Source organism: Maudiozyma barnettii (assembly GCF_903064755.1).
Source record: "Maudiozyma barnettii strain CLIB 1767 genome assembly, contig: KABA2_02, whole genome shotgun sequence".
In the NCBI taxonomy this organism is placed as follows: Eukaryota; Fungi; Ascomycota; class Saccharomycetes; order Saccharomycetales; family Saccharomycetaceae; genus Maudiozyma; species Maudiozyma barnettii.
This window is the reverse complement of record NW_024545239.1, coordinates 1,233,352-1,258,239: the sequence shown is the minus strand read 5'-3', so window position 1 is coordinate 1,258,239 and position 24,888 is coordinate 1,233,352. Positions and strand designations below refer to the sequence as shown.

General features: G+C 31.2%; 10 protein-coding genes across 10 annotated transcripts; 4 read left to right on the top strand and 6 right to left on the bottom strand.

Annotated features, from left to right (window-relative positions):
- Positions 1-1,007: 1,007 nt before the first annotated feature.
- DBF4 (protein serine/threonine kinase activating protein DBF4) lies at positions 1,008-3,128 on the bottom strand (the record flags this gene model as incomplete). Its single annotated transcript, XM_041549213.1, has 1 exon — positions 1,008-3,128. One exon carries the CDS (start codon positions 3,126-3,128, stop codon positions 1,008-1,010), a length of 2,121 nt encoding a protein of 706 aa, XP_041405147.1.
- A 1,183-nt stretch (positions 3,129-4,311) lies between these two features.
- On the bottom strand, positions 4,312-5,292 carry CDC34 (SCF E2 ubiquitin-protein ligase catalytic subunit CDC34; the record flags this gene model as incomplete). Its single annotated transcript, XM_041549212.1, has 1 exon — positions 4,312-5,292. One exon carries the CDS (start codon positions 5,290-5,292, stop codon positions 4,312-4,314), a length of 981 nt encoding a protein of 326 aa, XP_041405146.1.
- A 2,547-nt stretch (positions 5,293-7,839) lies between these two features.
- On the top strand, positions 7,840-9,150 carry PST1 (Pst1p; the record flags this gene model as incomplete). Its single annotated transcript, XM_041549211.1, has 1 exon — positions 7,840-9,150. The coding sequence occupies one exon, from the start codon at positions 7,840-7,842 to the stop codon at positions 9,148-9,150; it is 1,311 nt and encodes a 436-aa protein (XP_041405145.1).
- Positions 9,151-9,586: 436 nt separating this feature from the next.
- EMC10 (Emc10p) lies at positions 9,587-10,204 on the bottom strand (the record flags this gene model as incomplete). The annotated part of the gene is made up of 1 exon (XM_041549210.1): positions 9,587-10,204. One exon carries the CDS (start codon positions 10,202-10,204, stop codon positions 9,587-9,589), a length of 618 nt encoding a protein of 205 aa, XP_041405144.1.
- Positions 10,205-10,624: 420 nt separating this feature from the next.
- YOS9 (Yos9p) lies at positions 10,625-12,439 on the top strand (the record flags this gene model as incomplete). The annotated part of the gene is made up of 1 exon (XM_041549209.1): positions 10,625-12,439. One exon carries the CDS (start codon positions 10,625-10,627, stop codon positions 12,437-12,439), a length of 1,815 nt encoding a protein of 604 aa, XP_041405143.1.
- Positions 12,440-12,908: 469 nt separating this feature from the next.
- KABA2_02S11836 (uncharacterized protein) lies at positions 12,909-13,352 on the bottom strand (the record flags this gene model as incomplete). The annotated part of the gene is made up of 1 exon (XM_041549208.1): positions 12,909-13,352. One exon carries the CDS (start codon positions 13,350-13,352, stop codon positions 12,909-12,911), a length of 444 nt encoding a protein of 147 aa, XP_041405142.1.
- A 4,861-nt stretch (positions 13,353-18,213) lies between these two features.
- KABA2_02S11814 (uncharacterized protein) lies at positions 18,214-19,896 on the top strand (the record flags this gene model as incomplete). The annotated part of the gene is made up of 1 exon (XM_041549207.1): positions 18,214-19,896. The coding sequence occupies one exon, from the start codon at positions 18,214-18,216 to the stop codon at positions 19,894-19,896; it is 1,683 nt and encodes a 560-aa protein (XP_041405141.1).
- An 872-nt stretch (positions 19,897-20,768) lies between these two features.
- RPL19B (60S ribosomal protein eL19) lies at positions 20,769-21,338 on the bottom strand (the record flags this gene model as incomplete). The annotated part of the gene is made up of 1 exon (XM_041549206.1): positions 20,769-21,338. One exon carries the CDS (start codon positions 21,336-21,338, stop codon positions 20,769-20,771), a length of 570 nt encoding a protein of 189 aa, XP_041405140.1.
- An 800-nt stretch (positions 21,339-22,138) lies between these two features.
- On the top strand, positions 22,139-22,462 carry KABA2_02S11770 (uncharacterized protein; the record flags this gene model as incomplete). The annotated part of the gene is made up of 1 exon (XM_041549205.1): positions 22,139-22,462. The coding sequence occupies one exon, from the start codon at positions 22,139-22,141 to the stop codon at positions 22,460-22,462; it is 324 nt and encodes a 107-aa protein (XP_041405139.1).
- Positions 22,463-23,234: 772 nt separating this feature from the next.
- On the bottom strand, positions 23,235-24,347 carry KABA2_02S11748 (uncharacterized protein; the record flags this gene model as incomplete). The annotated part of the gene is made up of 1 exon (XM_041549204.1): positions 23,235-24,347. The coding sequence occupies one exon, from the start codon at positions 24,345-24,347 to the stop codon at positions 23,235-23,237; it is 1,113 nt and encodes a 370-aa protein (XP_041405138.1).
- Positions 24,348-24,888: the final 541 nt, after the last annotated feature.

Here is a 24,888-nt window from a genome sequence, read left to right as displayed (position 1 = left end):
TGCAAAATAATTTCCGCATCCACGATTGATGAACAATAAATAAATAATATATATCTGAGGGTTAAATAAACAGATCATAAAAAATATTTGATATCCATGTTTTATAATGAGAAGAGCAACCATATCTCAAAACTCCTGAAAAGGCTAGAAAATGTCCGTAAACGTTCAATAGCCACAATATATTGGGTATATCTATTATATTTCGATAAGCTTATGTACCGCTATTTCATCAATACACAGTAAAAATATGAAGAAGAACAAAGAAAGAAACCTCATTAGAATTATGAAAGGTGAAGGAGGTAAAGAACCTGCTATATAATTAAGCTCGTACTTTCTCAATTTTGGTATAGTTTATTTAATTACTACGATAATATTTTGGATGAAATTTCGAGTGACACCAATCTCTAAAAACAACAACAATTGTTTAACATTATTCTTAAACAGAACTAGAAACAATACAATTATAGTAAAGAGTGTTAATATGACATATTACACAATGTCAAGAATGGACAAATCGTCTTTAAGGAATTTACATACAATGAATACACCAACAATGGAGGGGTTTCTTTTTTCTTAAAATATTGTTTTCCGTCGTTTCCATATTGAGGTATAAATGAAAACAATAGCCTTACAATTCAAAACCTGCAATTGGATGGGATACAAACTGTAGATATAGTGTACAGGAAAACGATTCAGAACAAAGTGGTTAGAAATGGCATATTTCAATAAATATTTTCGAAGTATAAATTAATGTACATATTAAGTTATCGAACTACTTAGAAATAGTCAAAATTTTAATTTTATATTGCGTAATCCCGTAACATTCGAAAGTGTGGAACTATTTATAACATTATCAAGATTATTAAACTTTTTATTTCTTCATTTTTATTATTATATCGTTTTAGTGAAATGTTAATAGTAATAAAGATAAAATTAAATAGTATTATATAGAGAGAAAATGAAGTTATGCAAGTTTATTGGTTGTAACATGGGTGTTTTATGATAATTTAAAATTGAAATTTTAATTTGCCAATTAAGGTGTCGATAGCCTCGAAGTTCATAGAGTTATCAGCGAAAGTAATATGTTTCTCCGATTGGATATGGATTTCTAAAGAATCATACTTAACTCTACAATTTTCGCAATATCCTGAATTTTTAGGCACCACTTTTGGCTGTGAAACTGGAGCCTTAGGAGGCTGATTATTTGTAATTGTGCGTTCAACTTTCACACTTTGTGCAGTTGTAGCGTCATCCTTAAGATTAGTGTCATTACTATGACTAGCAGTTTTGGACATCAGGACTTTCTTGTCATTGATAGTTTCTACAGCATTGTTTTCGTTAAGTAGCTGTGAATGAGATAATTTTCCAGTTCCCAATTTTCTTGTACTTGGTGTAGTTAGTTTCCTATCGACTACAAATCTGCTTAAAGTTTTAATATTCTTACTCATAACACTAGCTTTTGTAGGTCCTAAACCATTACCAAAAGATGTCGCAACATCATTTGATTGATGAACACCACTTGCTTTTATTTCGTAATTAATATGAGACTGTCTCTTTGAGTTGCAAAGGTCATCTGGAAAATAATCTTCCGTGTCTTGTCTTGTAAACGAAGCAAGAACTGGTCTCTTCAACTTAGGCGTTGGAGGTTCCTTGTACACACCAGGTTTGTTTGGAAAATGAGATGTTTCCACCTGTTTGGTGCTTGGTGTATCTAATGCAACAATCATGTTTTTAGAAGAATCGAATACTAAGTTATCCTTTGATTGGACCTTGTATGCACCTTCTTCTGTAATTTTCATATTTTGTCCTTCCGATTTTCCTCTCTTTGAATCTCCGGAAGGACTGTTATTGGAATTATCTAAGTCACGTTCGAACGATATTTCAGAAGGTTCCTCGATACCCTTTTTAAGCATTTGCCATCGGTAATATATGGATTTCGAATCACACTGTTCATGAGGTAGAAAAATTACATCCTCATCTGCTACGGGGTAAGGAGTAGCCTGTGTTTGATAAAGTTTACGTAACTTAATAGCGTAATTCTTGTTTAATTTATCACGTGCATAACGTTTAACAACCCGTTTATATGCATTTTCATTACACGTTCTATCACCAACAAAGGGACATCTACCAAATGTACCACCTTTTACTATCGGATATGGTAATTCATTTTTCTTTTGTACTGCTGAATATTTCCATTCTAATGTAATTAGAGGTGACCATGTTTGCCAAAGGTCATACATATAAACATGCGGATATTTAAAATAATGTGTATCATCCCTTTTGGTCCTGGGATCTCTATCATTTGGACCATAAAGTTTTTCATTTTGTAATAAATTAGATAATGTTGTCGTTGCCGTGTTTGAATTATAAGTGTTTGCAATTTCGTCAAGGTCAACATCCAAATTTCCTAAGAAACGTGAAGCTTTTTCATACATCCATAGTTTCATATAATGTCTCTTCGCGCGTCTCAGTATATCATTGGAATTTAAAAATGCCATATTATTAGTATCTCTTCTAGTGATAACAATGGTGACGCTATTATCAAAAAAGGAGGTAATCTTAGCACCCAAGGATTGGAATCCTCTCTTAAGTAATTCCTGTTTCTTGTCTAAAGTTCTCTTCTGTGGAATAGTAGTTTCGGGATCCTCAGTGATATCAAAATAAATTTTAGAATCGTATTTCATTATTTTCTTCCAATTATTTTGCCATTCTAATAAATCCTTCTGCGTTACTTTTGGTTCAATGGCTTTCAACACCGTTTTCTTACTAACCAAAACTGCACCTTCAATGGATCTAGCACGTTCTATCTTAGGTCTCTTTACCAAATAATCAGTTACTTGTCGACGCCTCTCGGGTGTAGTATTACGGTATTTATTATCATCATTGTTGATCTGTTCCCTTTCGTTATCATCAATGATATTCTCATTATTAATGCTATTATGATCATCATTATCATTGTCATTATCGTTCCTATTACTGTTGCTTTCATTGAGTAGATTTTTTTCATCTACATCAATGATGTCAATTTGATCTATGAGACGCTTCTTAGTAGGGTGAACCAAATGCTTCATATTAGCATCAGTCTCCTTCAGTGGAGATCTCATTTGAAACTTAGTCGGAGATGCCATTTTTAGTGTGTTGGAATGGAGGTCGAATGGTGGGGATAGAATGCTAAATGAACCTTCGATTGCCTAATATAATAAACAAATCTTGTATTGAAAAAAAAAAAAAGTTGTACCACGTTAGATTAAGTATTTAGTCCACAGATGTAGTAAGATAAAGATGTATGCTTGAGAGTGAATGTGGAAATGTAAAATGCAATATTCAAACTCGAGATATCTATAATAGAAATCCAAATGAAGATATGAGATATAACGTTCCTTCAAAAGACAAAAAACAAAACAAAACAAAAAAAGAGTATAAGCTTCTAGTAAGTTGCAATGCTATCGCACTTGGTCTTTCCGTTATTGTAGGAATGTATCAGTAAAATAGAATAAGTTCAATATCAATTGAACTGTATATATTTCTATTGATTAAATTTACTAACTATCGATGGTGTTGAATAAAAGCTCTCTCACACTAAACTGGCTACTTTCCTCAACATACAGAAAATTTATTTCATTAAGCGCGGTACCAGCGATCCGTTGTTGATTTTCTTACACATCTAATATTCTTATTATTATTATTATTATTATTTGAGAAGAAATTAATGCGGTAAAATAACATTTGGCGTTTGGTTTTCATGATTTTCTTTGGTTAAAAGAGAGAAGTTGGAAATGCTACGGGGATATAACAGAAGATATCGCGTTAAGGTCAGATGACTTGGGCATTTTACACGAATTGCAGACTATAACAATATAGGGTCGATTAATCTATAAGATCAATAAATGAATTTACCAATTTCTAGTACATCCAAATAATTTGTGAGTTGGTTAAAAAGGTACGTAAGTATACATATATAGTGTAATTGTTTAAGCTAGGAAAGATACGTAATAATCAACTGAGAAAACCTATGATAATCTAAGAGAGAAATGATAAATATGCGTGAATGATTTTATTATTATTTATATATATTTTTTTTTATATGTATATATACTTGTAATGACTAGTTATTCTCTGCCTAACTTGAAAGAAAAATCAAGGTTAGAAGAAACACTTGTTATGTTAATAGTTATTTGGTCATACTTTAAATAAAGAGAGATAGAGAGAGACTAAGAGAAAACATAACAATGAGAGATATGGAAGGGAATAGGAAAAGTTAAATTGCATTTTATATGTTAGGTGATAATTTATTTTTCAAAAAAAGAACTACTATTTCTTATCCAATTTTTCCATTTCCTCTACATCTTCACTTTCATCACCTGCTTTATTGGGCTGTTTTCTATCCATAACGCTATCTATGCTATCGTCATCTTCTTCATCGTCATCGTCATCTTCTTCTTCATCGAATTGAATATCTTGTTCGTCATCTTCATCGTAACCTTTATAGTTATAAACATCATCATCATTAAATCCCATAGATTCATCATCATTATCATCATTAATGAAATCAGATATATTCTGTTCATCGTCACTATCGTACCAAAAATTTTCTCCGATATTATTACTATGACTATTACTATGACTATTATTATTATTATGACCATTACCATTATTACTAGTACTATTACCATTTTCATCAAATTGATTTAAATTATCTAAACCATTTCTACCATTAGCAGAAGTTTGTCTAGATGATAAATATGCAGTATCTGATGAAGGCATAACAAACCCAGCAGGAATATCTTGTTTCGATCTTTCCACTTCCATTTTAATTCTTTGTTTATATAGATCTGGATTTTTCCTATAATCAACTGCAGCATCTACATTAGCAGGACTTGATACATTAGGATCCTCTAATAACGATACAATAGAAATCAATACTGATTCTACTGTTTGTACAGGAGACCAAGTTTCAGAATCTATTTCATCTGCCATCGGATCTCCCGATTGATGTAAGATAGAGATACATAATCTACCATCTCTATAAACATTTGGATGATAAATTGCAGGAGTGAATCTAAATTGTGGTGGAGAGAATGGGAAATCTTCAGGAAATCTCATTTGTGCTTTAAAATAACCTCCATGATAAATAGAATCTTCATTTAATACCATAACACCAATATTCCATACAAAAATATTAGAATCATCATCTAATTCTATATGAAAGGATGGAATAGCTTTCTTTGGATCAGTAAGTTCTCTGTATTGTCGTAATAACAAACTAGCTGCAGAACTTTTACGGTTACTCATTATGTATTTGTGTATGTGTGTGTGTGTTTGTTCGTAGTTCGATTATGAATATATATATTTTTGTTGTTCTATTTTTCTTTACCTTATGAGAGGGGGGGCAATAACAAATATATCAATAACAGTTCAAAAATAGTATTATTCACTTATGATAAGGTATTAAGATATATATATATATATATATACATATACATATACATATGTATAAATATTATTAATAATAACAAATATTTCTTTTTTATTATCAATTTTATATTTGTAATAAAAAAAAAATGTGTAAGATAAAATAAGTCTAAGTTAGTGTTTCCCAAAATTTATTTTATTTTAATTTTTTTTACAAATCGTTCCTCTCTCTATCACACCACACACTATCAAAAGAAAGAAAAGCGACTTGAACAAAATTCCCATCTCCACTATATAGCAATAATAATGTATGGCAGCGGTATAAATTTTGGTTGGAACCGAAATTGAGAGCGGGAGAGCGAGACGAAAAACACCGCGAAAGGAAAAAACGAATGAATTTTTATTAGTAAGAGAGGAGAGAGAAAGAAAGAAATGAATGAAGTTCCGCGCGGGGGGGGGGGGTGTTGGGCAAGGGAGAGAAATAGAGAGAGGAGGGTTATAGGTAGTGGTGGTAGTCTGTAATCCCACTATAGTAATTAATTATACAATATATACTATCATAATAGGAAGTTTATCACAATAGAAAAAGTTATTAACCGTTAATTATAAATTTGTAATTTATAATATTTTCTTTTGTTCCCTCCTTTAACTATATTACAATATTTACCTATAACGTTCTAGTAAAATTGAGAATATTTATATATCACATTGTTGAACTATAAGAACCAGAATAAAATAGGAACAACAAACAAAAATTACTTAATTAAATGTTTAATATTGTAGAGGAGCACAATCTCCTAATCAGAAAAAGTATGTAATGTTGAATAATTTAAGATTGTATATTGGCCTAACCCTTTCTTGGATCGTAAGAAAAAATATGTATATGTATTCCCTCTACCAAAACTTGTAATTAGCCGCTGATGTTCCATCGTCACACATTAATGAAACAAAAGAAAGCAAAATGTGCTCAAATGCATGTGCACGTGCTTACCGTGGGAAGTGACGGACTACAAGGTTAATTCAAATATATATGCAAAAGATTTAAACCAAATATTTACTAGTAATAAATGGATAATATTGAAATGGCGGTGCATTTCAATAATAACTAATTTTTACGTACTGACTCGGAACACATGAAACTCTTTATTACTAACTGCTATTATATTTTGACAGTATTACATAGGACAAACTCAATACTGCAATTCCTCCCAATAAACCCAGCCACACAAATAAATTTATTCAGACAAAAAGAGAAGACCGAGATCAAAATTGAAAAGGTTGTGTTTTGCTAAAAAGAAAATCTGGTCTGCGGTTCTTTGCTGTCTTGCTTTCTTTGGGTGGTGTCTTCCTCGCTCCCATATTATCCAAAGAGGTAACTCCTGTAGTAAATCAGCTCGCACCGAATTTCCTTTCTTGTCGATGAACAAAAGAAATTTAATTTTTTATTTTCATTTTGGGTAATTCGTTCAAGTTTCGCTTTCTGTAAGAGAAGTAAACGGGGTGAAATTGTATATGTGTGCTACGGTGTTTTTCGGTTCGCTTCGAATCAAAATAATAATAATAGTAATAATAGCAGTAAATATGTAAATATTGTTGTAAAATTTATTATTATTGTTATTAATTTCAACTAAATGAGGTAATTCGTTGACATGCACAAACGAAAAAAATTTCCGTATATTGATTTATATTGATTTATTTATACATTTTATAGTAATTTGGCGTACACGTTAGAAATTACTTAACAAAGAAAATCCGACCTTGCCATTTAATTTAATTTAATTTTGATAGTTTGTTTACAAATTTTCAAGTAATTTTGTTGTCTTTTCGTTTCTAACACGAAACAATATGTAAATAAATATTGTGTTTTTCGTTATTAATTTAAGTTAAGGAAGACAAACACACATCTTTTCCTCATTAAAATTGTATCATTTAGAAAAGATGCATGATATAGATTGCAAGCCTTGTATGCGGGTTTCTTTTGTGGGTTGTCCCTTTGATCCAGCAACTTGATTTAATTTAATTAATTTTTTCTTCTTCTGCTTCACTCGGCTCTCTCCTTATAGTTAATGAACGTGAAACTTTAGATGACATCCAATAACAACCAACAACTTCATGATTGATATCATTCATTCATTGTCTGTTACTAAATCAACTACTGCTCTTCGATCATTTCTGTCGCCCCTCATCTTGGTTATAACCGAAACATTTAAATAAAATGCATATGATATCATTTAACTCAGTAATTTAATTTAGTTTTAANTAAATGTAATCTTTTCATTTTATATATATAATTTCTACTTCTTTATAATATATATATATATTTTTTTTTATATATTTCTTATGGTTTTTTATACTTCAAGACATTATAATCATCATTCGTTTAAATTTAAACTATTAATAAATACAGATAAAATATACAAATAAAGAATGCAATTCAAATCATTGTCAATTGCTGCTTTATTAGCAACTTCTGCTCTAGCTGCAGACTCTTCTTCTTCCTCCGCTACTAAGAGTTCTTCCTCTTCAGTTCCTTCAGGTTGTAGTCTAGGTTCTAGTGCTACTGCTACTGCTCAAACAGATTTAGATCAATATTCAGGTTGTACCACTTTAGTAGGTAACTTGACTATCTCAGGTGTCCTAGGCTCTGGTGCTATTGCTAACGTTCAAAAGATTGACGGTTCTCTAAGAATCTACAATGCCACCGATTTAGTTACATTCTCTGCTGATTCTATTCAAGAAATTACCGGTTCTTTAGAATTACAATCTTTAACCGTTTTAACTACTGCATCTTTCGGTGCTCTAGAGAAAGTAGGTACTATTAGTTTGATCACTTTACCTGCCATCTCTACTTTTGCAACAAATTTGAAAGCTGCTAGTAACATCCTAATCTCTGATACTTCTTTAGAATCTATTGATGGGTTCTCTGCTTTAAAGACTGTCGATTCATTCAATATTAACAACAACAGATACTTGACCAGTGTTAAGGCTTCTTTGGCTACTGTCTCTAACGCTTTAGAATTAGGTTTCAATGGTCAAAACACTGCTCTATCCTTCGATGAATTGATTTGGGCTAATAACATCACTTTATCAAGTGTATCAAACGTTTCTTTTGCTAAATTACAAAAGGTTAATGCCTCTATGGGTTTCATTAACAATACTTTCACCGATTTGAACGTTGATGAATTAGAATCTGTTGGCCAAACTTTCACCATCACTTCTAATGACGATCTAGACAGTGTCTCTTTCAAGAACTTGACCACTATCGGTGGTGGGTTTGTCGTTGCTAACAACACTAACTTAAAGACCATTGACACTTTCAGTAAAGTCTCAACCATTGGGGGTGCTTTGAATGTTATCGGTAACTTCACTTCTCTAGATCTTTCTTCTTTGAAATCTGTCAGAGGTGGTGCTGATATCGAAACTTCTGGTTCTAACTTCTCCTGTGATGCTTTAAAGAAATTGCAAAGTAAAGGTGCTATTCAAGGTGACAACTTCATCTGTAAGAATGGTGCTGTCTCTTCTTCCTCTTCTTCTTCTGTTTCATCTTCTGCATCTTCTACTAAATCTGGATCTTCAAAGAGTACCTCTTCCTCTTCCAATGATGACTCCTCTAGCTCTGCTTCATCTAGCTCTTCTTCGAAGACCTCCAAGTCCAAGGGTGCTGCTGGTATGGCTTATGTCATCCCACAAGCTTCCCTTTTCGGTCTATTCACTGCTGTCCTATCTGCTTTGTTATAGATAGAAAAAAAGACATTGTTATAAGTTAATCGTTTTTATGTTTAATCTTTCTGGTTATTTCTTTTTACTCATTCATATTATGAATAAGAATAGAGTTTGATCATTCACTTTCATTCACATATTTTCATGAACTCTCATTCTTTTTTTTCAAAAATATGAATATTATTCCTTAGTTTAGAGTAGTACTATCCCTCTCTCTGTACATCTCATTATTATTTAAAATGGGTACATGTGTGCTCGTTCTGAGTGTATAACTCTTACTATTTTGTATACTACCACTACTCCTTTATATACACTACTTTGCATCAAATCATTATAAAAATTAATTTTAATAAATTATATTCTCAATAATATAAAAACTTGTCACTTATCTATTTTATTTATAAAAGTTATCGATTATTATTTACTTATCTATTTATCTATTACCTAGTTATTTTCACTCTTTCTTTTCATTTTTAGGTTTCATTATACTAGTAACAACATTATAAATGACCAAACCAATTACTAATTGTTTCCAATTTTTCTGTAGATAATTTCTGTCGTCCTCTTCTTCCTCAGATTTCTCAGTGGCTTTACTGAATTGTTCTGCACCTTGAGCAGTATCCTTTTTCTTGTCTGCATAGGTCTTAGTTTTCTTCTTCAATAAAACAGCAGGCGCCACTGGCGCCATGGCAGGATCTTGCACAATGGGTTCAATAGTCGTAGCATTTTCATTCCGTATCAAAGAAAATTTCTGGATGTCATTAGTATCTGTATCCACACTTAAAACTAAGTTATAATGTAATATAGTCTCTAATTCCATCAAAGTGAAACAAGATTGTTGTAATTGTGGATCTTTCGAATCTGCATCAATACAATATGGCACATCTTGTCTGATGCTATCTTCGACCACTGGTGGAGCTACCAGAGGAGTTATCTGATGCGTATCACTGTCGTAATTAAATATCCCTAGGCTGTGTTTAGATTGGCCATCCAAAGTTCGAGCATGTAAAGAAAATTCTTGAGAGAGACAAACCTGTGCTAATGCACCAACAAGTGCAACTGATTTGAACATTGTGATTATTAGCCTTTTAAGATATTAAAAATGGGACCTTAGCTATATCACAGTGGTATGTGAGTGTTTTCTTATTAGTATAAGTTGGTTAAGTATTTGACCTCTATCTAATATGTTATTTTCTGCGTTTCCATCCATGAAGTCTCTCTTAAAATTGGTTGAGTCTGTTTATCTCATTTTGTTCTTTTCAGTTTTCTTCGAATATCTAAAAATTATATTTTCCATATGGGCGACGGATTAGTTGTGTGATGAATGCACGTAATAGACCTTTTTTCTTAAATTATTAAGGACAGCAATTAGAATTAATAATAAAGAATTTTATAACAGACTCATTTAGGAGAAGTATACCATTAAACTAAATCATATAAACTTCAAAGTCATTCAGACGGATAATTGAATCACATATATGAATAAGAGGAAATGCTGTTTTGTCTCTACTTATTAATCCTGTATATATCGCAATATGTGTCAGCTAATTTATTAGCACCCAATGAGGACCCTAATGCCATCGATAAATATACGATAGATTATATGTCTCCTTGTAGGTGGGACTCTATATTTCCTGATACTCGTTTAAATATTAACAATGGATCTTTTCTAGAGTTCGGAGAAGATACGCTCTGCTTCATAGAAGATAAAAGGAAGAACCCAGATTTAGAGGAAATAGATCAGAACTCTAAAACCTTACAAGATTTGCTACATAATACCCTAGACAACGCTGTTAATGTTCTCTCAGAAGTCCTCGATGGATATTGCATTATTTACAACAACGGGTTTTGGACTTATAGATACTGTCCTGGTAATGATATAGTACAGTTACATAATGATAGTTCGGACCCTCAAACATTATTATACACTTTAGGTAAATCTAAACCAGATATTAAGGATCGTGACTTCCAACTATTGTATAACGAATTGGGTTATTATGTGAGTGAATTTGTTGGTATGGGTGATATTTGTGATGTCACAGGTGCCCATAGATTAGTCGAAGTTCAATATGTGTGTGGGGAGACGCATGGTATTGCTACAATTCAATGGATAAGAGAAACCAAGATATGTCAATATGAGATGCAAATATCAGTACCTGAATTATGTGATTTAGAACTATTATCGAAAAATGAGGATAAAAAAACCGCCAATCATTTAAAGTGCGTCAGATATGATGACCAATATGGGAAAACTGATAAAAATATTATTGATTTATTGGCAGAATATGATCCAACCTTTCTAGGGTACGGCATATACTTCCTTGAATCATTAGATGAGAATAAAAGAGATACTTTAATGTATACTAGCGATGATCTTACTAATGAAATACCGAAGGAAATATTTGATAGATTTGGGAAAGCCTTCAACAGAATGATTAATCAAAAAATGTTGGTTTCGCCTAATGGTAACCCTGTAGTTAATGGAGATATATTTACGTGGATGACTGAAATATTTGACATCACAGGTACTGTGATTTCGAAATTATCGATTCATGTTTCGGAGCTTGGGAAGGCAGAGTTGCATCTCGATAATGATCTATTATTCACAGAACCAAGCAATTTTGTTTCCTATCAGAGCAAAACACAAAATCTAGCTCATTTGTTCCAGAATGAAGCATCTGGTAGTGTCTCTGATAATTACAAACATGAAGAAGACGATAATTCTAGGGATGACGAATCGTCTATTAGTGTTGTTTTGAAACTAGCTAATAATAAAGATGTAAGGATTACTGCAAGCCGTCAAGGTGACAGAAAGGTACTAGCTTTGGAAGCATTAAATTCAGATGCAAATTTTGAGCTTTTGAACGATCAGGACAGAGAAAGATTATTAGATGTAATTCTAAACTCTGATGAATTGAAACCAATTGTGGGACAACTTGGATTGGAGGATTTTGAACTTCAATCAGCTAGGTTTGATGATACAGTCTTATTTGAATATTCGAATTCGGATGAAACGGATGAATTATTTGAAGAGGTAGAAAATAACAAATCGTCAAATTCTGATGACATATTACCATTAGGTAAAATTCCAGATACAGAGACTCGTACTCAAATAGTTTACGAAACACATGTCATATCGGAAGATAATCTCCCCGGTTCCTCTGAGAAGGCAAACAAATCTAGTGATGATGATGATAATAATGATAATTATTCACAGGAGACAGAAATAGTGACCGCATTCAATACTGCACATGTTGAGGAAGCTATTGTTAATGAGAAACAAACTACTGAACATGATGAGTTATAAATTTAAATATATATAGAGATGAATACATAAATATTTAATTACATATTTTGTTGTATTTTGTTTCTTTGCATATTATTATCGATGATCGTAATTAATATAAACGTATATATATGATAATATGTATATATTAATGTTACATATGAAAGATTTACTACTGATTAAAATAGTAATGATGTTTTTCTTTTGCTGCAAACAAAAACGAAAACGAAAACATAATACAGAAGAGAAAAAAACTATAATGTAATACCATTAAATGAACGTTGATAATGGAAATATAATTATTTGTTCATATCTTTAACATCTTTCATACGCATTCGTTTTTAAGTATCTTTTTTATTTGCAGTGACAGTGAGTTGTTGTTGTGACTAGAAATAAGAGATAGAGGATAAGCAGATAAAAAGAAGAATAGTTCACGTTATAATATTTTTATAAATTTTTTTGCTTCTTCCTTTTTTTCTACTAAATTCTCTTATACAGCATATTTCTTTGTCCATTCTCTTGCGGTAGTTTCATATTTTGGTCTATCAGTCTTATAAATGTGAGCAATTTCTGGAACTAAAGGATCATCAGGGTTAGCATCGGTCAATAAAGAACAAATGGATAGTAAGACTTTAGACAGAGTTAAGGCTGGAGACCATTGATCCTTCAATATATCTAGACAAATGTTACCGTTAGCATTAATATTTGGATGATAAATCTTTGTAGTGAATGCAATCTTTGGTGGTTTGAAAGGGTAATCGGTTGGGAAATGAATAGATAAGAAGAAAACACCACCAGCGTATGGAGAATCTGGAGGACCCATAATGGATGCTTGCCAGTGGTATAGATCGTCACCAACGGGGCCTGCAGAACATGAGGTTGGTGGATCTCTCTCTATATCACGAAGTTCTTTGGAGATACGTTTAGTAGACATTATACAGAGTAAATAAAATAGTGCTTGTCTGCTTTCTTAGTCCTATGTATTGAACAAATATTAATACAAGAATTATTAAAAGGAATGCTTTTAAAAATATTTCCACAGAAAATATGATCTAATAGATCATTTACTCAATATATGTTAAATAATCTAAAAAATAAATAAAGAGATTATACTTATTCCAAGCTTTCCATGATTTCAAAAATCAAACTGTCTTTGTTACATTATTTTGCAGTTTCTCATTTCTGACAAATTCACAATAATAAAAGCAATAATAATAATAATGATAAAATTTGGCACACAGAGAAAGATTCTGACTTACAGCTAATCCCTCTTGGTCTCTCGCTCACTCGCTCTCTCATCTATATATGCCGCTTTAGCCAAGGAAACCCACAGAGGTTATACAGGAACCCCATCTCGACATACAAATTATGAATCGACAAAATTTAATTCATTTTTTTCGTCTTTCTTGCGATCGAAAATTCCAGAAAATTTTCATGTTTTTTTGGTGCAAAATTTGTTTGTTAACATAGCCGTGAGAAATGACTGCAACAGTATCACAAAACACGAATATGTCATGTGATCTCGACCCCTCAAATCATGTGGAACGAACATATCGCACAGATCGGAATATATAGAAATATATATAGAGAGAGAGATCGAAATATTATATTTTCCTACCTACATTTTTAATGTATCATTTCAAGGGTGGAGAAACTTCTGCTACAGAAGTGTATTCTAGCCGGGTCATCTCCCTGACCTATCTTGAAATATTTAAATGTATTTTATTTGGGCTGTATCGTGTTTAACTAGCTGACTAAATCTCAAAAATGAATCATAACATATAAGACCACTGTGGGAAAATCACATACCTGAAAACAAAACAAAAAATACATTTTTTTTTTATCTTTTTATTAAAAAAAATTTCTACTTTAACTACATAAGTATTAGACATTCAGAAAGCTGAATAAGGGAATATAATATGTGCTACAATGTTTCAGGGTGGCAGTTCTTTCGATTACTAATGTTTACAACCGTGACATAGAAACTTTTAATAAAGTTCGGAGAACATTTACAAATACCAAAATAAGATGAAAGAAAAGAAATCTCGAGAAATCTCTAACAAAGAGAGGAATATCGACACACAAAAATAAAAGTATAATTTATGGGGTGGGAACTACACAGCGCACAGATCGAATAAGAAAGATATATATGTATGTATGTATGTATGAAGCCACTTGCGTAGACATGAAGGAAACTTGTCTCTTATTCCTTTAGAAAAATGTTTCGACAAAATTGAATTCTTTAATTTGTTCTTATTTGAACGGTGCACCAAAATACACAACTTTTGTGACCTCCTTCCATTGAAGTTGAAGATCATGCCCTATTTTTTTTAAAACTTAAAGTTTACTTTATAATTTTGAGAATCCTCTTACATGTTCCATCAGTACAATTTCAGCTCTAGAAGTATTAGTAACGATCAAGATGTCAGCAATTAAATTTAAATGGCAAACCGGGATGCAGCGTTCAAAAAAACAAAATAGTTATTTACGTGCATTTATATATAAAACTAATTTCATAGCAGTATGAATAAAATAAAAAAGAAAATAATATTTTGTTATCTATTAAATCATAATAGAGTGCATATTATATTCATATACTGTTTAGTTGTGCACAAGATCGTTGTTATAAGCTAGTACATAATATGTATTTCTATTTTCTTACACAAACACATTTCAACTGAATCGTAATAGTAACTGAAAGCTAATAATATAGTTAAAAGTGACGTTCCTATCTTTATTATATTCAGTAAAATGAACAAAAATTAATTGGACTCCTCTTTGTTTAACTATTATACTCTATTAATTTTAAAACCTTGAAGGGAAAAAAAATAGAACAATATAACAATAACTCAGGAGAAAATTTTTACTTTGGTTCACAAAATAAAATAATGAAAAGTTTGGTAATCTTAGATATTCTTCGCACAAAATATTAGTTCACTTGTCTATTCTATTGTGTAAATATATATTTTATTCTGCGAATATAGGTTCACTAGGGATAATAAAACGTTTTAATATTCCTTCTTGGATATGTTGCAGCTAGTTCAGGAAGCAAGTAGTTTTTTTATTTTATTTTTCCTTTAAAAAGATATAAATCGTATGATTGTTTTCTTATTTAGTGTAATTCGAAAAAATGGTTAAAACAAATTACTTTTGCAAAGTATAATTTAGAAGTGCATAATCTCTAACTCCGATATACTATTAATTCTGGGGGGGGGGAATTAAATTAAAAATTAACACAAGAAATTACGATAAAAAAATCATTAAAATGATAGTGGAATCAAACAAAAAAGAAATAGTTTATTTGTACGCAATCTGTATATCATTAGTAGTGATACATTACAAGGTCATTACGTTCAGTTTTCATATAAACTTATTAGTATAAAGAAGTGTAAGTTTTACCTCTTTTATTAGGATTAGTTGTAAACAAAGTAAAACAATAACGTTGGAAAATCGTTTTAAAAACAATCAATGTAAGAAAAGGTACGATAGGATGAGAAGATACTATGTTTTGGAAATAACAAAATACTTCTGAAACTGATAGCAAGGCAAAAATTCTAACAATATCACACAGATAGATCTATAATATTAGTTTTTTCTTTCTTTCTAAATTCAGATAATAGATTAATATAGTACGTACTATAAGCATTAACTGTCATCTACAAATATTTATAATTGTCCCTGGTTCTACATTTTTTAAAAGTTACATTATTATTATTAAATATTTCTAATAAAGATCTTACCATATAGTCTTTCTTTAATAGAATGGATATCACTACGATAAGGACAGTGTGCAAAGATTAATTTTTAATTATTTTCTTATTCAACTATATCATCATACCAATGAAATCTATAGAATAGGAATATATATTTTAAAATAACTTTAAACGGTGTATAGTTATTGTTATCACAACATAACTTTTAAGGTCACGTAAATAGTATTATTTAGAAGTATTTGTTGTCGTAGTGCAATAATAAACAACGTGTACCGACAATATGAATTGAAAAATAGAAGAGGTTGAAGTATGTAGAAAGTGGAATAAGACAATAGCACGTTCGTAAGTAAAAAGAATGGCATTGCATTACGAAAAAGAAAGGTGATTATAAGACGAATTAAAAAAAAGAAAAAAAGCCTAAAATAATTAAATAAAAAATGGTACATCTTTGTTGTGAGTTCTATCTATATACATACACAATGATTGTCGAAGTAACTATAATATTCGTAGGCCGTCAGTTACAACCGGTGAACGTAAAGTAAAATATATATATTTATATAGGATATATCATTTTATGAATTCTTTAGATAGGTAGTGGGAGGGAACTCTATATTTAATTAACAAACTAAGTAGCAATTATGTGATCTCCTTCTGTGGATGTATCGTTAACTTTTTATCCACAGAGCCGTACATCCCATAATGAAAATTTTCTAGAAAATGTCCGTGGGATAAGACCATTGTTATTGTATTTCCGTTAAAAAACTTAAACTTTTTAAAATAACCTTTCAAGGAACAATAGAGAAAAATAAACTTTAATTTTTTTCTTGAAAATTTAGAAGAAACCTTCAAACAATACACTTGGGGTCCTCAGTAGTGGTCTGAGTGATCACATTCCACAAGATTTTGTGTGTCTTTCTTCGCTGTTTTATTATAAATTTGGAATTTGTACGATGTAATTATCGAATATCAGCATAATTAAGCCATTATATTTTTAAAGTTTGAAATATTCGAAAATAAATTCTTCCTTTTTTCCTTGAATTTCTATTTTGTTGATTTGTTTTTTCTGGTTAATATCATGTTTGTACATTAAGCCTTCTATGTCTTGTGTTTTTTACTTTGCTCTCCTTGTAAACGGTACAATTACGATGCAACTTTAACAAACATATGTAGCTCGAGCGATATCTCATTATTTATTCTTCCTGGAGTTTATCAAAAGTTAAAGTGCTTTTTACTTATTGTTTCCCTTTGCTTCCTTACGACCAATTTTGTGCGTACTTTCTTCGAAAACTACGTGCTAACCATTGGAAGAGGTGGGAGGGAACCTTATTTAAATTTGTGCAACAATACTTGTTCTCTCTTCCAACTCTTGGTAACAATATCGAAATCCTGGCTCTGAAAATTCACTTATTTCTTAATCATAATAAATATTTAAGTTTTCGTATTTCGAACAATGTATACATTTTAAAAGTACATTTATATACCTATCATATATATGTTAGTCCAAAAGATTTTTGGTCTCTAGTCTCCTAAGAATAAAAACAAGCTATTTATATCAATTCAAGTTGTTATTGTTGTTGATATTTATTAACTTGTTATTACAATTTGGATAATCTTCCAATATATGTTTAATTAATAAAAAACAAGCAAACATTAGAAAGTTCTACATATTATTAGGAAAGGTCCTTATCACTAATTGGAGGGAGTTGATACTACCCTATATTTGTTTACCTCAAGAACCACATTTTTAATATTATACACACTAATAACCAAACTAGTTTAATACCTGAAGAGGAGCGGATAAAAAGGTGTTTTTGTTCATTAATCGGACAACCTACTCATATTGCTCATAACTACTCAAAAATTAACTACAACATCATCCTAAAGATAAATAATATCATACCAATATTTATAGAGAAGACACGATAGTCCTGTATCCCCGTCTATTCTTTTATCAATATAAAATATAAAAAGTAAACGGATCAAAACTAAAAGTAATTATATTATAAGGTTCTTTAACCAATACGTGCATTATCTACTATATTACCAGCAATCGTATTACCGGCATCCCATAATCTAAATAAAATGGAAATTAATAATAAACAATATCAGGAAAATACAGCAATATTATCGCTTGATACAAGCAGTTCTGAGAAACCTATCATGAACTATCCTGCCCAACCCATTGCAAGAATAAATGTTCCACCGACAGAACATGAGCAGACGATGTTTCCATTTTTGTATGGGCACGATAAATGGCCACATAAAGTAGAGAAGGCGTTCACGACTGCATTACGATTAATAATGAAAAGTGGAACATCAAAGATAAAGATCCGTAACAAAAATTATGGTAGGAATGAATTGATCTCATTATATATCAGATATGAAACCGGTGAGGTCAGAACGAAGAAACAAATATCATCTCATATTCAAGTTTGGAAAAAATCGATCCTAAGTAAGGCATCAAGTAATATGAGATTAACATCAATAGATACAGAAATTTTAAATCTAATTGAAAAGGGAGCAGAACAAAATAAAGAATCATTGGAAATTTTTTATTCAACATTTGAAGTAATAATTGATACACTCTTAAAGGATACCACAATTCACAACGGCCCGAAAAATCCATATGCTAGTACTAACCCAAATGTTACCAAACTTTATCCTCAACCGTATAGTAGGAATTCGTCGTATGGCAACAATTACAATAACATGGCACCTACTCTAATAGATCCACATATGGCAGATTCAAATGCCCACGGGATCCCAAGGTACCAATATGCTGGCAATGTAAATCCATATGTAGATCAGCAGCATGCGGCGTTTTCTCAGGGAGGGCCTCTAAGATACACACCTGTTGAGAATTATAGCATGCAGCAAAATGATACAGTAATACGATACAGCAGTAATGATAATTCTAATAAAGTGATTGGTATTCAGAGAGCATATCCCGAATATTATAACGCACCAGTGGAACAAATGGAAGAAAGATATAAACAGCCGTATCATGATAATCGTACTGGGCAAATGGCAGGTGCTTATCGGAACTGGTACCCAGGCGTTCAGCCTAGATATCAATCAGATTTTAAGGATGATAATCTGGATGCCCCACCAATAGGCTATCCATCACAGTATTCCAGTTCAACAGCTTCTTTGACTCCTCAACTTCCTGTTAATCAACAGTTTACAAATATTGATAAGCAAATACCTCCAGCGTATATTCAACCTGTTCCTATGTATAGTGAAGCTGACCGTATAAAATTACCACATCTAGTTCAGTCTAATACATTTATCGGGAACACGACAGGTCAATACAATGCAATGTATCCAAATGATATTAGAGGTTCCAATTATTCGGTAGTTCAAAATAAGGATTATAATTCTGCTAGTAACACTGCGAATAACCAAAATGCTGTGAACTCCAATGATGTTTCAAATTCAACACCAATGACGAACCCTTCTATCACAACTTTAAATACGGGTAAATTCTCAGAGCATCCTCATGAGGAACAAGGTACGAAACCAATGGCATCATTTCATGAACCATCAGTACGATCAGAAGTATCATTGACTAATAATAATCAGATGGTACATACTGCACCATACCTGTATCAAAACTCCCCGATTCAGCATAATTCATCAAATATTCCAATAAAACAACAAATGGTAATGCTACCGACTTATCCTTATTATTCGCAAAATATTCCAAGCCAAGTACCGTCAAAAGAAGGAAACTCAGAATCTTTACCTGGTATTCATCCAAAATAATGTAACACTATGTGATATATATATATCTTTTTCTTTTTTTCTACTGAGGGAAGTTACATATATCATCACAAATTATTATAAACTATTTCTACTGTACGTTTGTTAAAAGGTATGATTGCTTTCAATGTTTTGAAAATTTCTTTATTTTGAAAATTAAAGTAAAAATTACCAGAAAATGAACTTTCATAGTTTCCTGCTCGACACCATGTTATAATGGTAATGTGGCTTTCCCAGCTACATTATAATTTAAAACTATAGCGAAATATCGAATAGATGATATCCTGAAATTATATATATCCTGCATTAATATTCTAGTCATTTGTCATTACTGACTTCCAATAAAAATATCTATATTTAAAATAATTATTTATTTGTCATTGATAATTAGTAGTTGTAGAGTTTGTATAAAATGGTTTTAACTTTTAAACGCCAAAATACATTCGAGTTAGATAAGAGATGCATGTTTTCATCAGTCCCTTTTAAGTATAGTTAATAAAATACTGAAATAATCTGTTCTATTTTATTTGTCTGAGTGCATTTTAAGGGCTAATATACTCTGTCAAGATTTTATGTCCCGCCAGATCGCTGATTAGAATAAAAGGGAAGCAAGGCGTTCCGTTTTCGGTCCTTGTGAATAGTTCAACTACACATTACGTCAAAATTATAGTATATTATAGTATATTATATTTATATAATATTAATGTATATTTAAAATACAGTAGGAGTAAGTAACACTAGAATGAATTAGATGAGGGATATGAGGTGCCCTATTAAAGAACACCTACTATTAAGAAATGAAATTGTTCTTTTAAAAACATGATAAAAAAATACAGCAGATAGATATTAAAAATTAATTAATCAATCAATTATATTTAGTTAGCTTCATTCAAAATGGCTTCTCTCTTTTCAGCGACTCTTTGAGCTCTTCTTTCTCTAGCAGCTCTGTTCTTGGTTCTTCTAGCATCAGCTTCGGTAGATAGAGCCTTTTCACGTTGAGTGTCAGCCTTGGCTTGAATGATATGTTCAACTAGAGCTCTCTTGTGCTTGAAAGCATTACCCTTAGCTTCCTTGTATAGAACGTGGTATAGGTGCTTGTCGATCTTACCAGCATCTCTGTACTTAGATAAAAGTCTTCTTAGAACTCTTAGTCTTCTGATCCAAACGACTTGAGATGGTAAACGAGCTTCAGCAGTACCCTTTCTCTTACCGTAACCGGTGTGACGACCAGCTCTCTTGGCTAGAGTGTAAGCTCTAGTTCTGGACTTGGAGTGGACAGTGACAGCCTTTCTGACGATAGTACCGTTCTTAACTAATCTTCTGATAGCATGTCTGGAGTTAGCTTCAGCAATTTCAGAAGTTTCATTTGGATCTAACCAGACCTTTCTCTTACCGACACCAATGACGGAAGCAGCAAGTCTCTTTTGAGTACGTAGGTTAGCCATTTCTTAATCCTTTATCAGTTTCTCGGTTTCTTATAACAATTTTTGACTTCTACTTAAAAAAAAATATGTCTTCTTAAAAAGGGACTCAAGAATCACGAATCAATTACTTGATGTATTAGTTGGTATTCGAATAGTGTGTAGCTTAGTGATAGACACTAGCATATTGTAAGAATATTGGTGCTTACAGGTTCAGAGAAGACAAATTGGAGAAGATACTTTGTGAAAGTATTAATGAGTATTACCATCGTTTCACTGTACAACTACATCCAATTTCGAAAAAAAAAAATTCAATGTGCGGGTGACCCCCATTTCCACAAGAAACAAATCAGAGCATCTTGAGTTCACAGATGAATGTGTGGGGCATTTGAGATGATGTGAGTACATTTCATCCATAATTTTTCAGTTGTCCAAAAGACAAGCGTACAAATAAAAAAGTTGGAAAAAAATGAAAATAAAATTTGTTGAAAAAGCAAGAAATCTAAAAACTACATTTTTTTCTGGACAAAATGTACAGATGGTTTAAAAGATGCACGGATGGTAAAGCAGTCTCACAAAATTGAATTATTCTTTTGTGATGTTCCAATATTATAAACTTCGTCAATTTTTTCTGTCCCAAAGGAATGATGAAAATTTTTCGATGAGTTGTTTTTTGTAAGCGGTATTCTGCTGATATGATTATTTAATTTAAAAGGTCATGAACTTAAAAATACTTCTAAATTATCTTAATTTGATTTTGTATATTGCACTTTTATGTTCGTTTGTAAACCATCAAATATTATCTAATATAATCGATATCAAATATGGCTAAATCTCTTCGTGCATCCAGTCATTTAAATGCCAAAGCTATTAAGCGTAAGGCTGTTTTTCAAAAAGTAGTCGATGCTCGTGAGAGCAGGATAGCAGATAAACTAAAGAAGGATTTAATTGAACAAAAATTGAAAGAGTTGAAGGAGAAAAATCCTGAAGCGGCAAGTACTATGGATGTCGACGACCTTCCTACACCAAAGAAGGAAGAGTCAAAGAAAGTAAGTACCTCTGGTTGGAGAGATGCTAATCATCATGTTTATAAAAAGAACAAGAAATTAAGAAGGGCCAAAAAGAGAGGCTCGTTCACTAAATTTTAGACATTTGCATTGATATTACTATGGCATATTAAGAGGAGATATTTATTTGTGGAGTTTTGAACTTTTCTATACAGTTTAATTGAACTGATGTAAATTATTTCAACTGATGTAAATTATTTTAACATTAAAATAATCCTTTATTTGAATAACTGTTTTCGTGTGTGTGTGTTGTTTTTTTGTCATTTCCAAATCTATACAGAAAATATAGATAATTCCAAGTTTTTCCTTAAGCATTTCTAAAGGTTTATTTGCTTATCGTTGAATAAACTTTTCCTTTTATATATTATTATTTTTATTCTTTTATGTAAGGAAAATACAGGTTATAATTATAATTTTTAAAAATTCAATCTAATTTTAAAGGTAGATTAACGTTTGGCATTGTTCTTCATTTACTTTTTTATGTCAATATAAACAAGAAACAAGGTTTTGCTATTTTAAGTATATTGGAGCCAGTTCATTTATTTTTATAGTGTTTATATATGATGTATAAATTTATGTCGCGATAGTAAACTGTCTTAACGATTAAATAATGATCATCTTCGTTGAGATTCATTATATGTATATATGAATCAATGGTTAATAAGTGTAACCAATGGTAACGCGATTATCACAAATTAATTAAAACAAATAAATAAAATGATATGATTAGTAAAGTTAATAAATGCATGAATGAGAGGGAATATATAAGAAGTTTGACGTGTCCAGTACGACTAAGGTGTTGGTATATAAATAACAAAACAAACAAATAAAAAAAAAATTCAATTAATATTGTTCATTCGTTTTGGTCCTTATTCTTGCATTTGGCTCTCCTCTCCCTCCTCAACCTACTTTGCATCATATAATAAGTCGCCCTCCTAATGATTGTTTCCAAAATTTCAGGGTTATAATCTGGGTATCTAAATTTTACTCTATCATATAAATCGTTGATCAAATCAATTCTTTCAGCTTTGTCAGTATCTCTGATCCATGTTTTGTAGCCCAATGGGTAGTGTAACTCGTGTTCAAATATATGAAGAATATATTTTTCTCGTTGTAGAGCCTCTTCTGAAGAGTCTAGATGTAACACTTGAGCAAGACCCTGAGCTGAAAGTCTTGAATCAGACACTTTTTTCAAATTGTTTGTTATACTAGCAATTGTATGACTATGAACACATTTCTTCAATTTCTTTTTCGAAACAGTTTTCTTTGATTTCTTGACCTTTGCCCTAACCTTATCTTGCTTCTTTTCAGTAGCAGTAGAAGTCGTGTCACTGTTGGTTGAGATTGCAGTAGAAAATATCAAATTATTCTGAGACAATAAATCATCGTACGACATAGTAATTGATGACACTGGAGTCAAAAAATCATTTATGGAATTCTCTTCGTATACTTGAGGAAATTCGATTGTAATCTTTGAATTATTGTTCACGTCATTGAAAATTGTTGTTGTAGTGGTAGCATTTTTTGATGACGTCAGAATTTTATTTTTACCACTGGTCACGAGATCATTTTCTTCGGAGATAGGAGACGCATTGTTATCGTTACGATCGCCGTCAATTAAAGAAGATAAAGATTCTGAAGAAACAGAAGAAAACGAAGAAGGGGAGATAGAATTGTCCAATTGGTTATTATCTTCATTAATATTACAAGTCATGGCTGCGACTCCCGTGAAAATATTGGAAAACATGTTAACTGAATTTGTCAATTCAAAATCGTCGGTATTATTCAGGTTATGAAAATTACTATATTCTGGGTCATTTTCGTTGTTTATAATGTCTTGTTGTAAATTAATATTGTTGTTGTTGAGATTGTATGAATTTAGGTAATTGATTGGAGAATCTAATGATATTTGATTCATCATTTCATTTTCAGATAAGGAGAAATTCTCAATATTTTGGAAAGGCATTGTAAGAGAGGTGTTGAATGAAGGCAATGCAACGGTCTTTACGTGGCAAGTTTCTATATTAGGTTATTTCTGTTAACGTAACGATTTAAATTTTAAATTTGAGTAAAAAACTAAAATGAAAAAGTTGAAGAAGTCGATTGACGGTTTATTACCGTGATGTTACTTAATCTGTTTGTTTGTAATTTAATTTTCCTTTCTATAATTGAAGGAAGATTTGAAATGATATATTATGTGTATATATATATTTATGCGGATTCTTGTTGTTACTGTTATATAAAATTGTAATGTAATGGAAAAAAAATTAAGATGGCCCAAAGAATTTAAAAAAGAAAGAAAGAACGAATTACTTATCAAATTAGCTTCTATCTATCTTTATATATATGTATAACATTGTAAAATGAAATGTTATTATAACTAACCCGTCCTATACTTCAGGAATAATTAATTAATAAAAGTTAAATTGTGGATATATCTTCTAATCTGTAACAATAGCCGAATGGGTTCTAATATTTCCTTTTCTTGCATTTTATTAAAAAAAAAA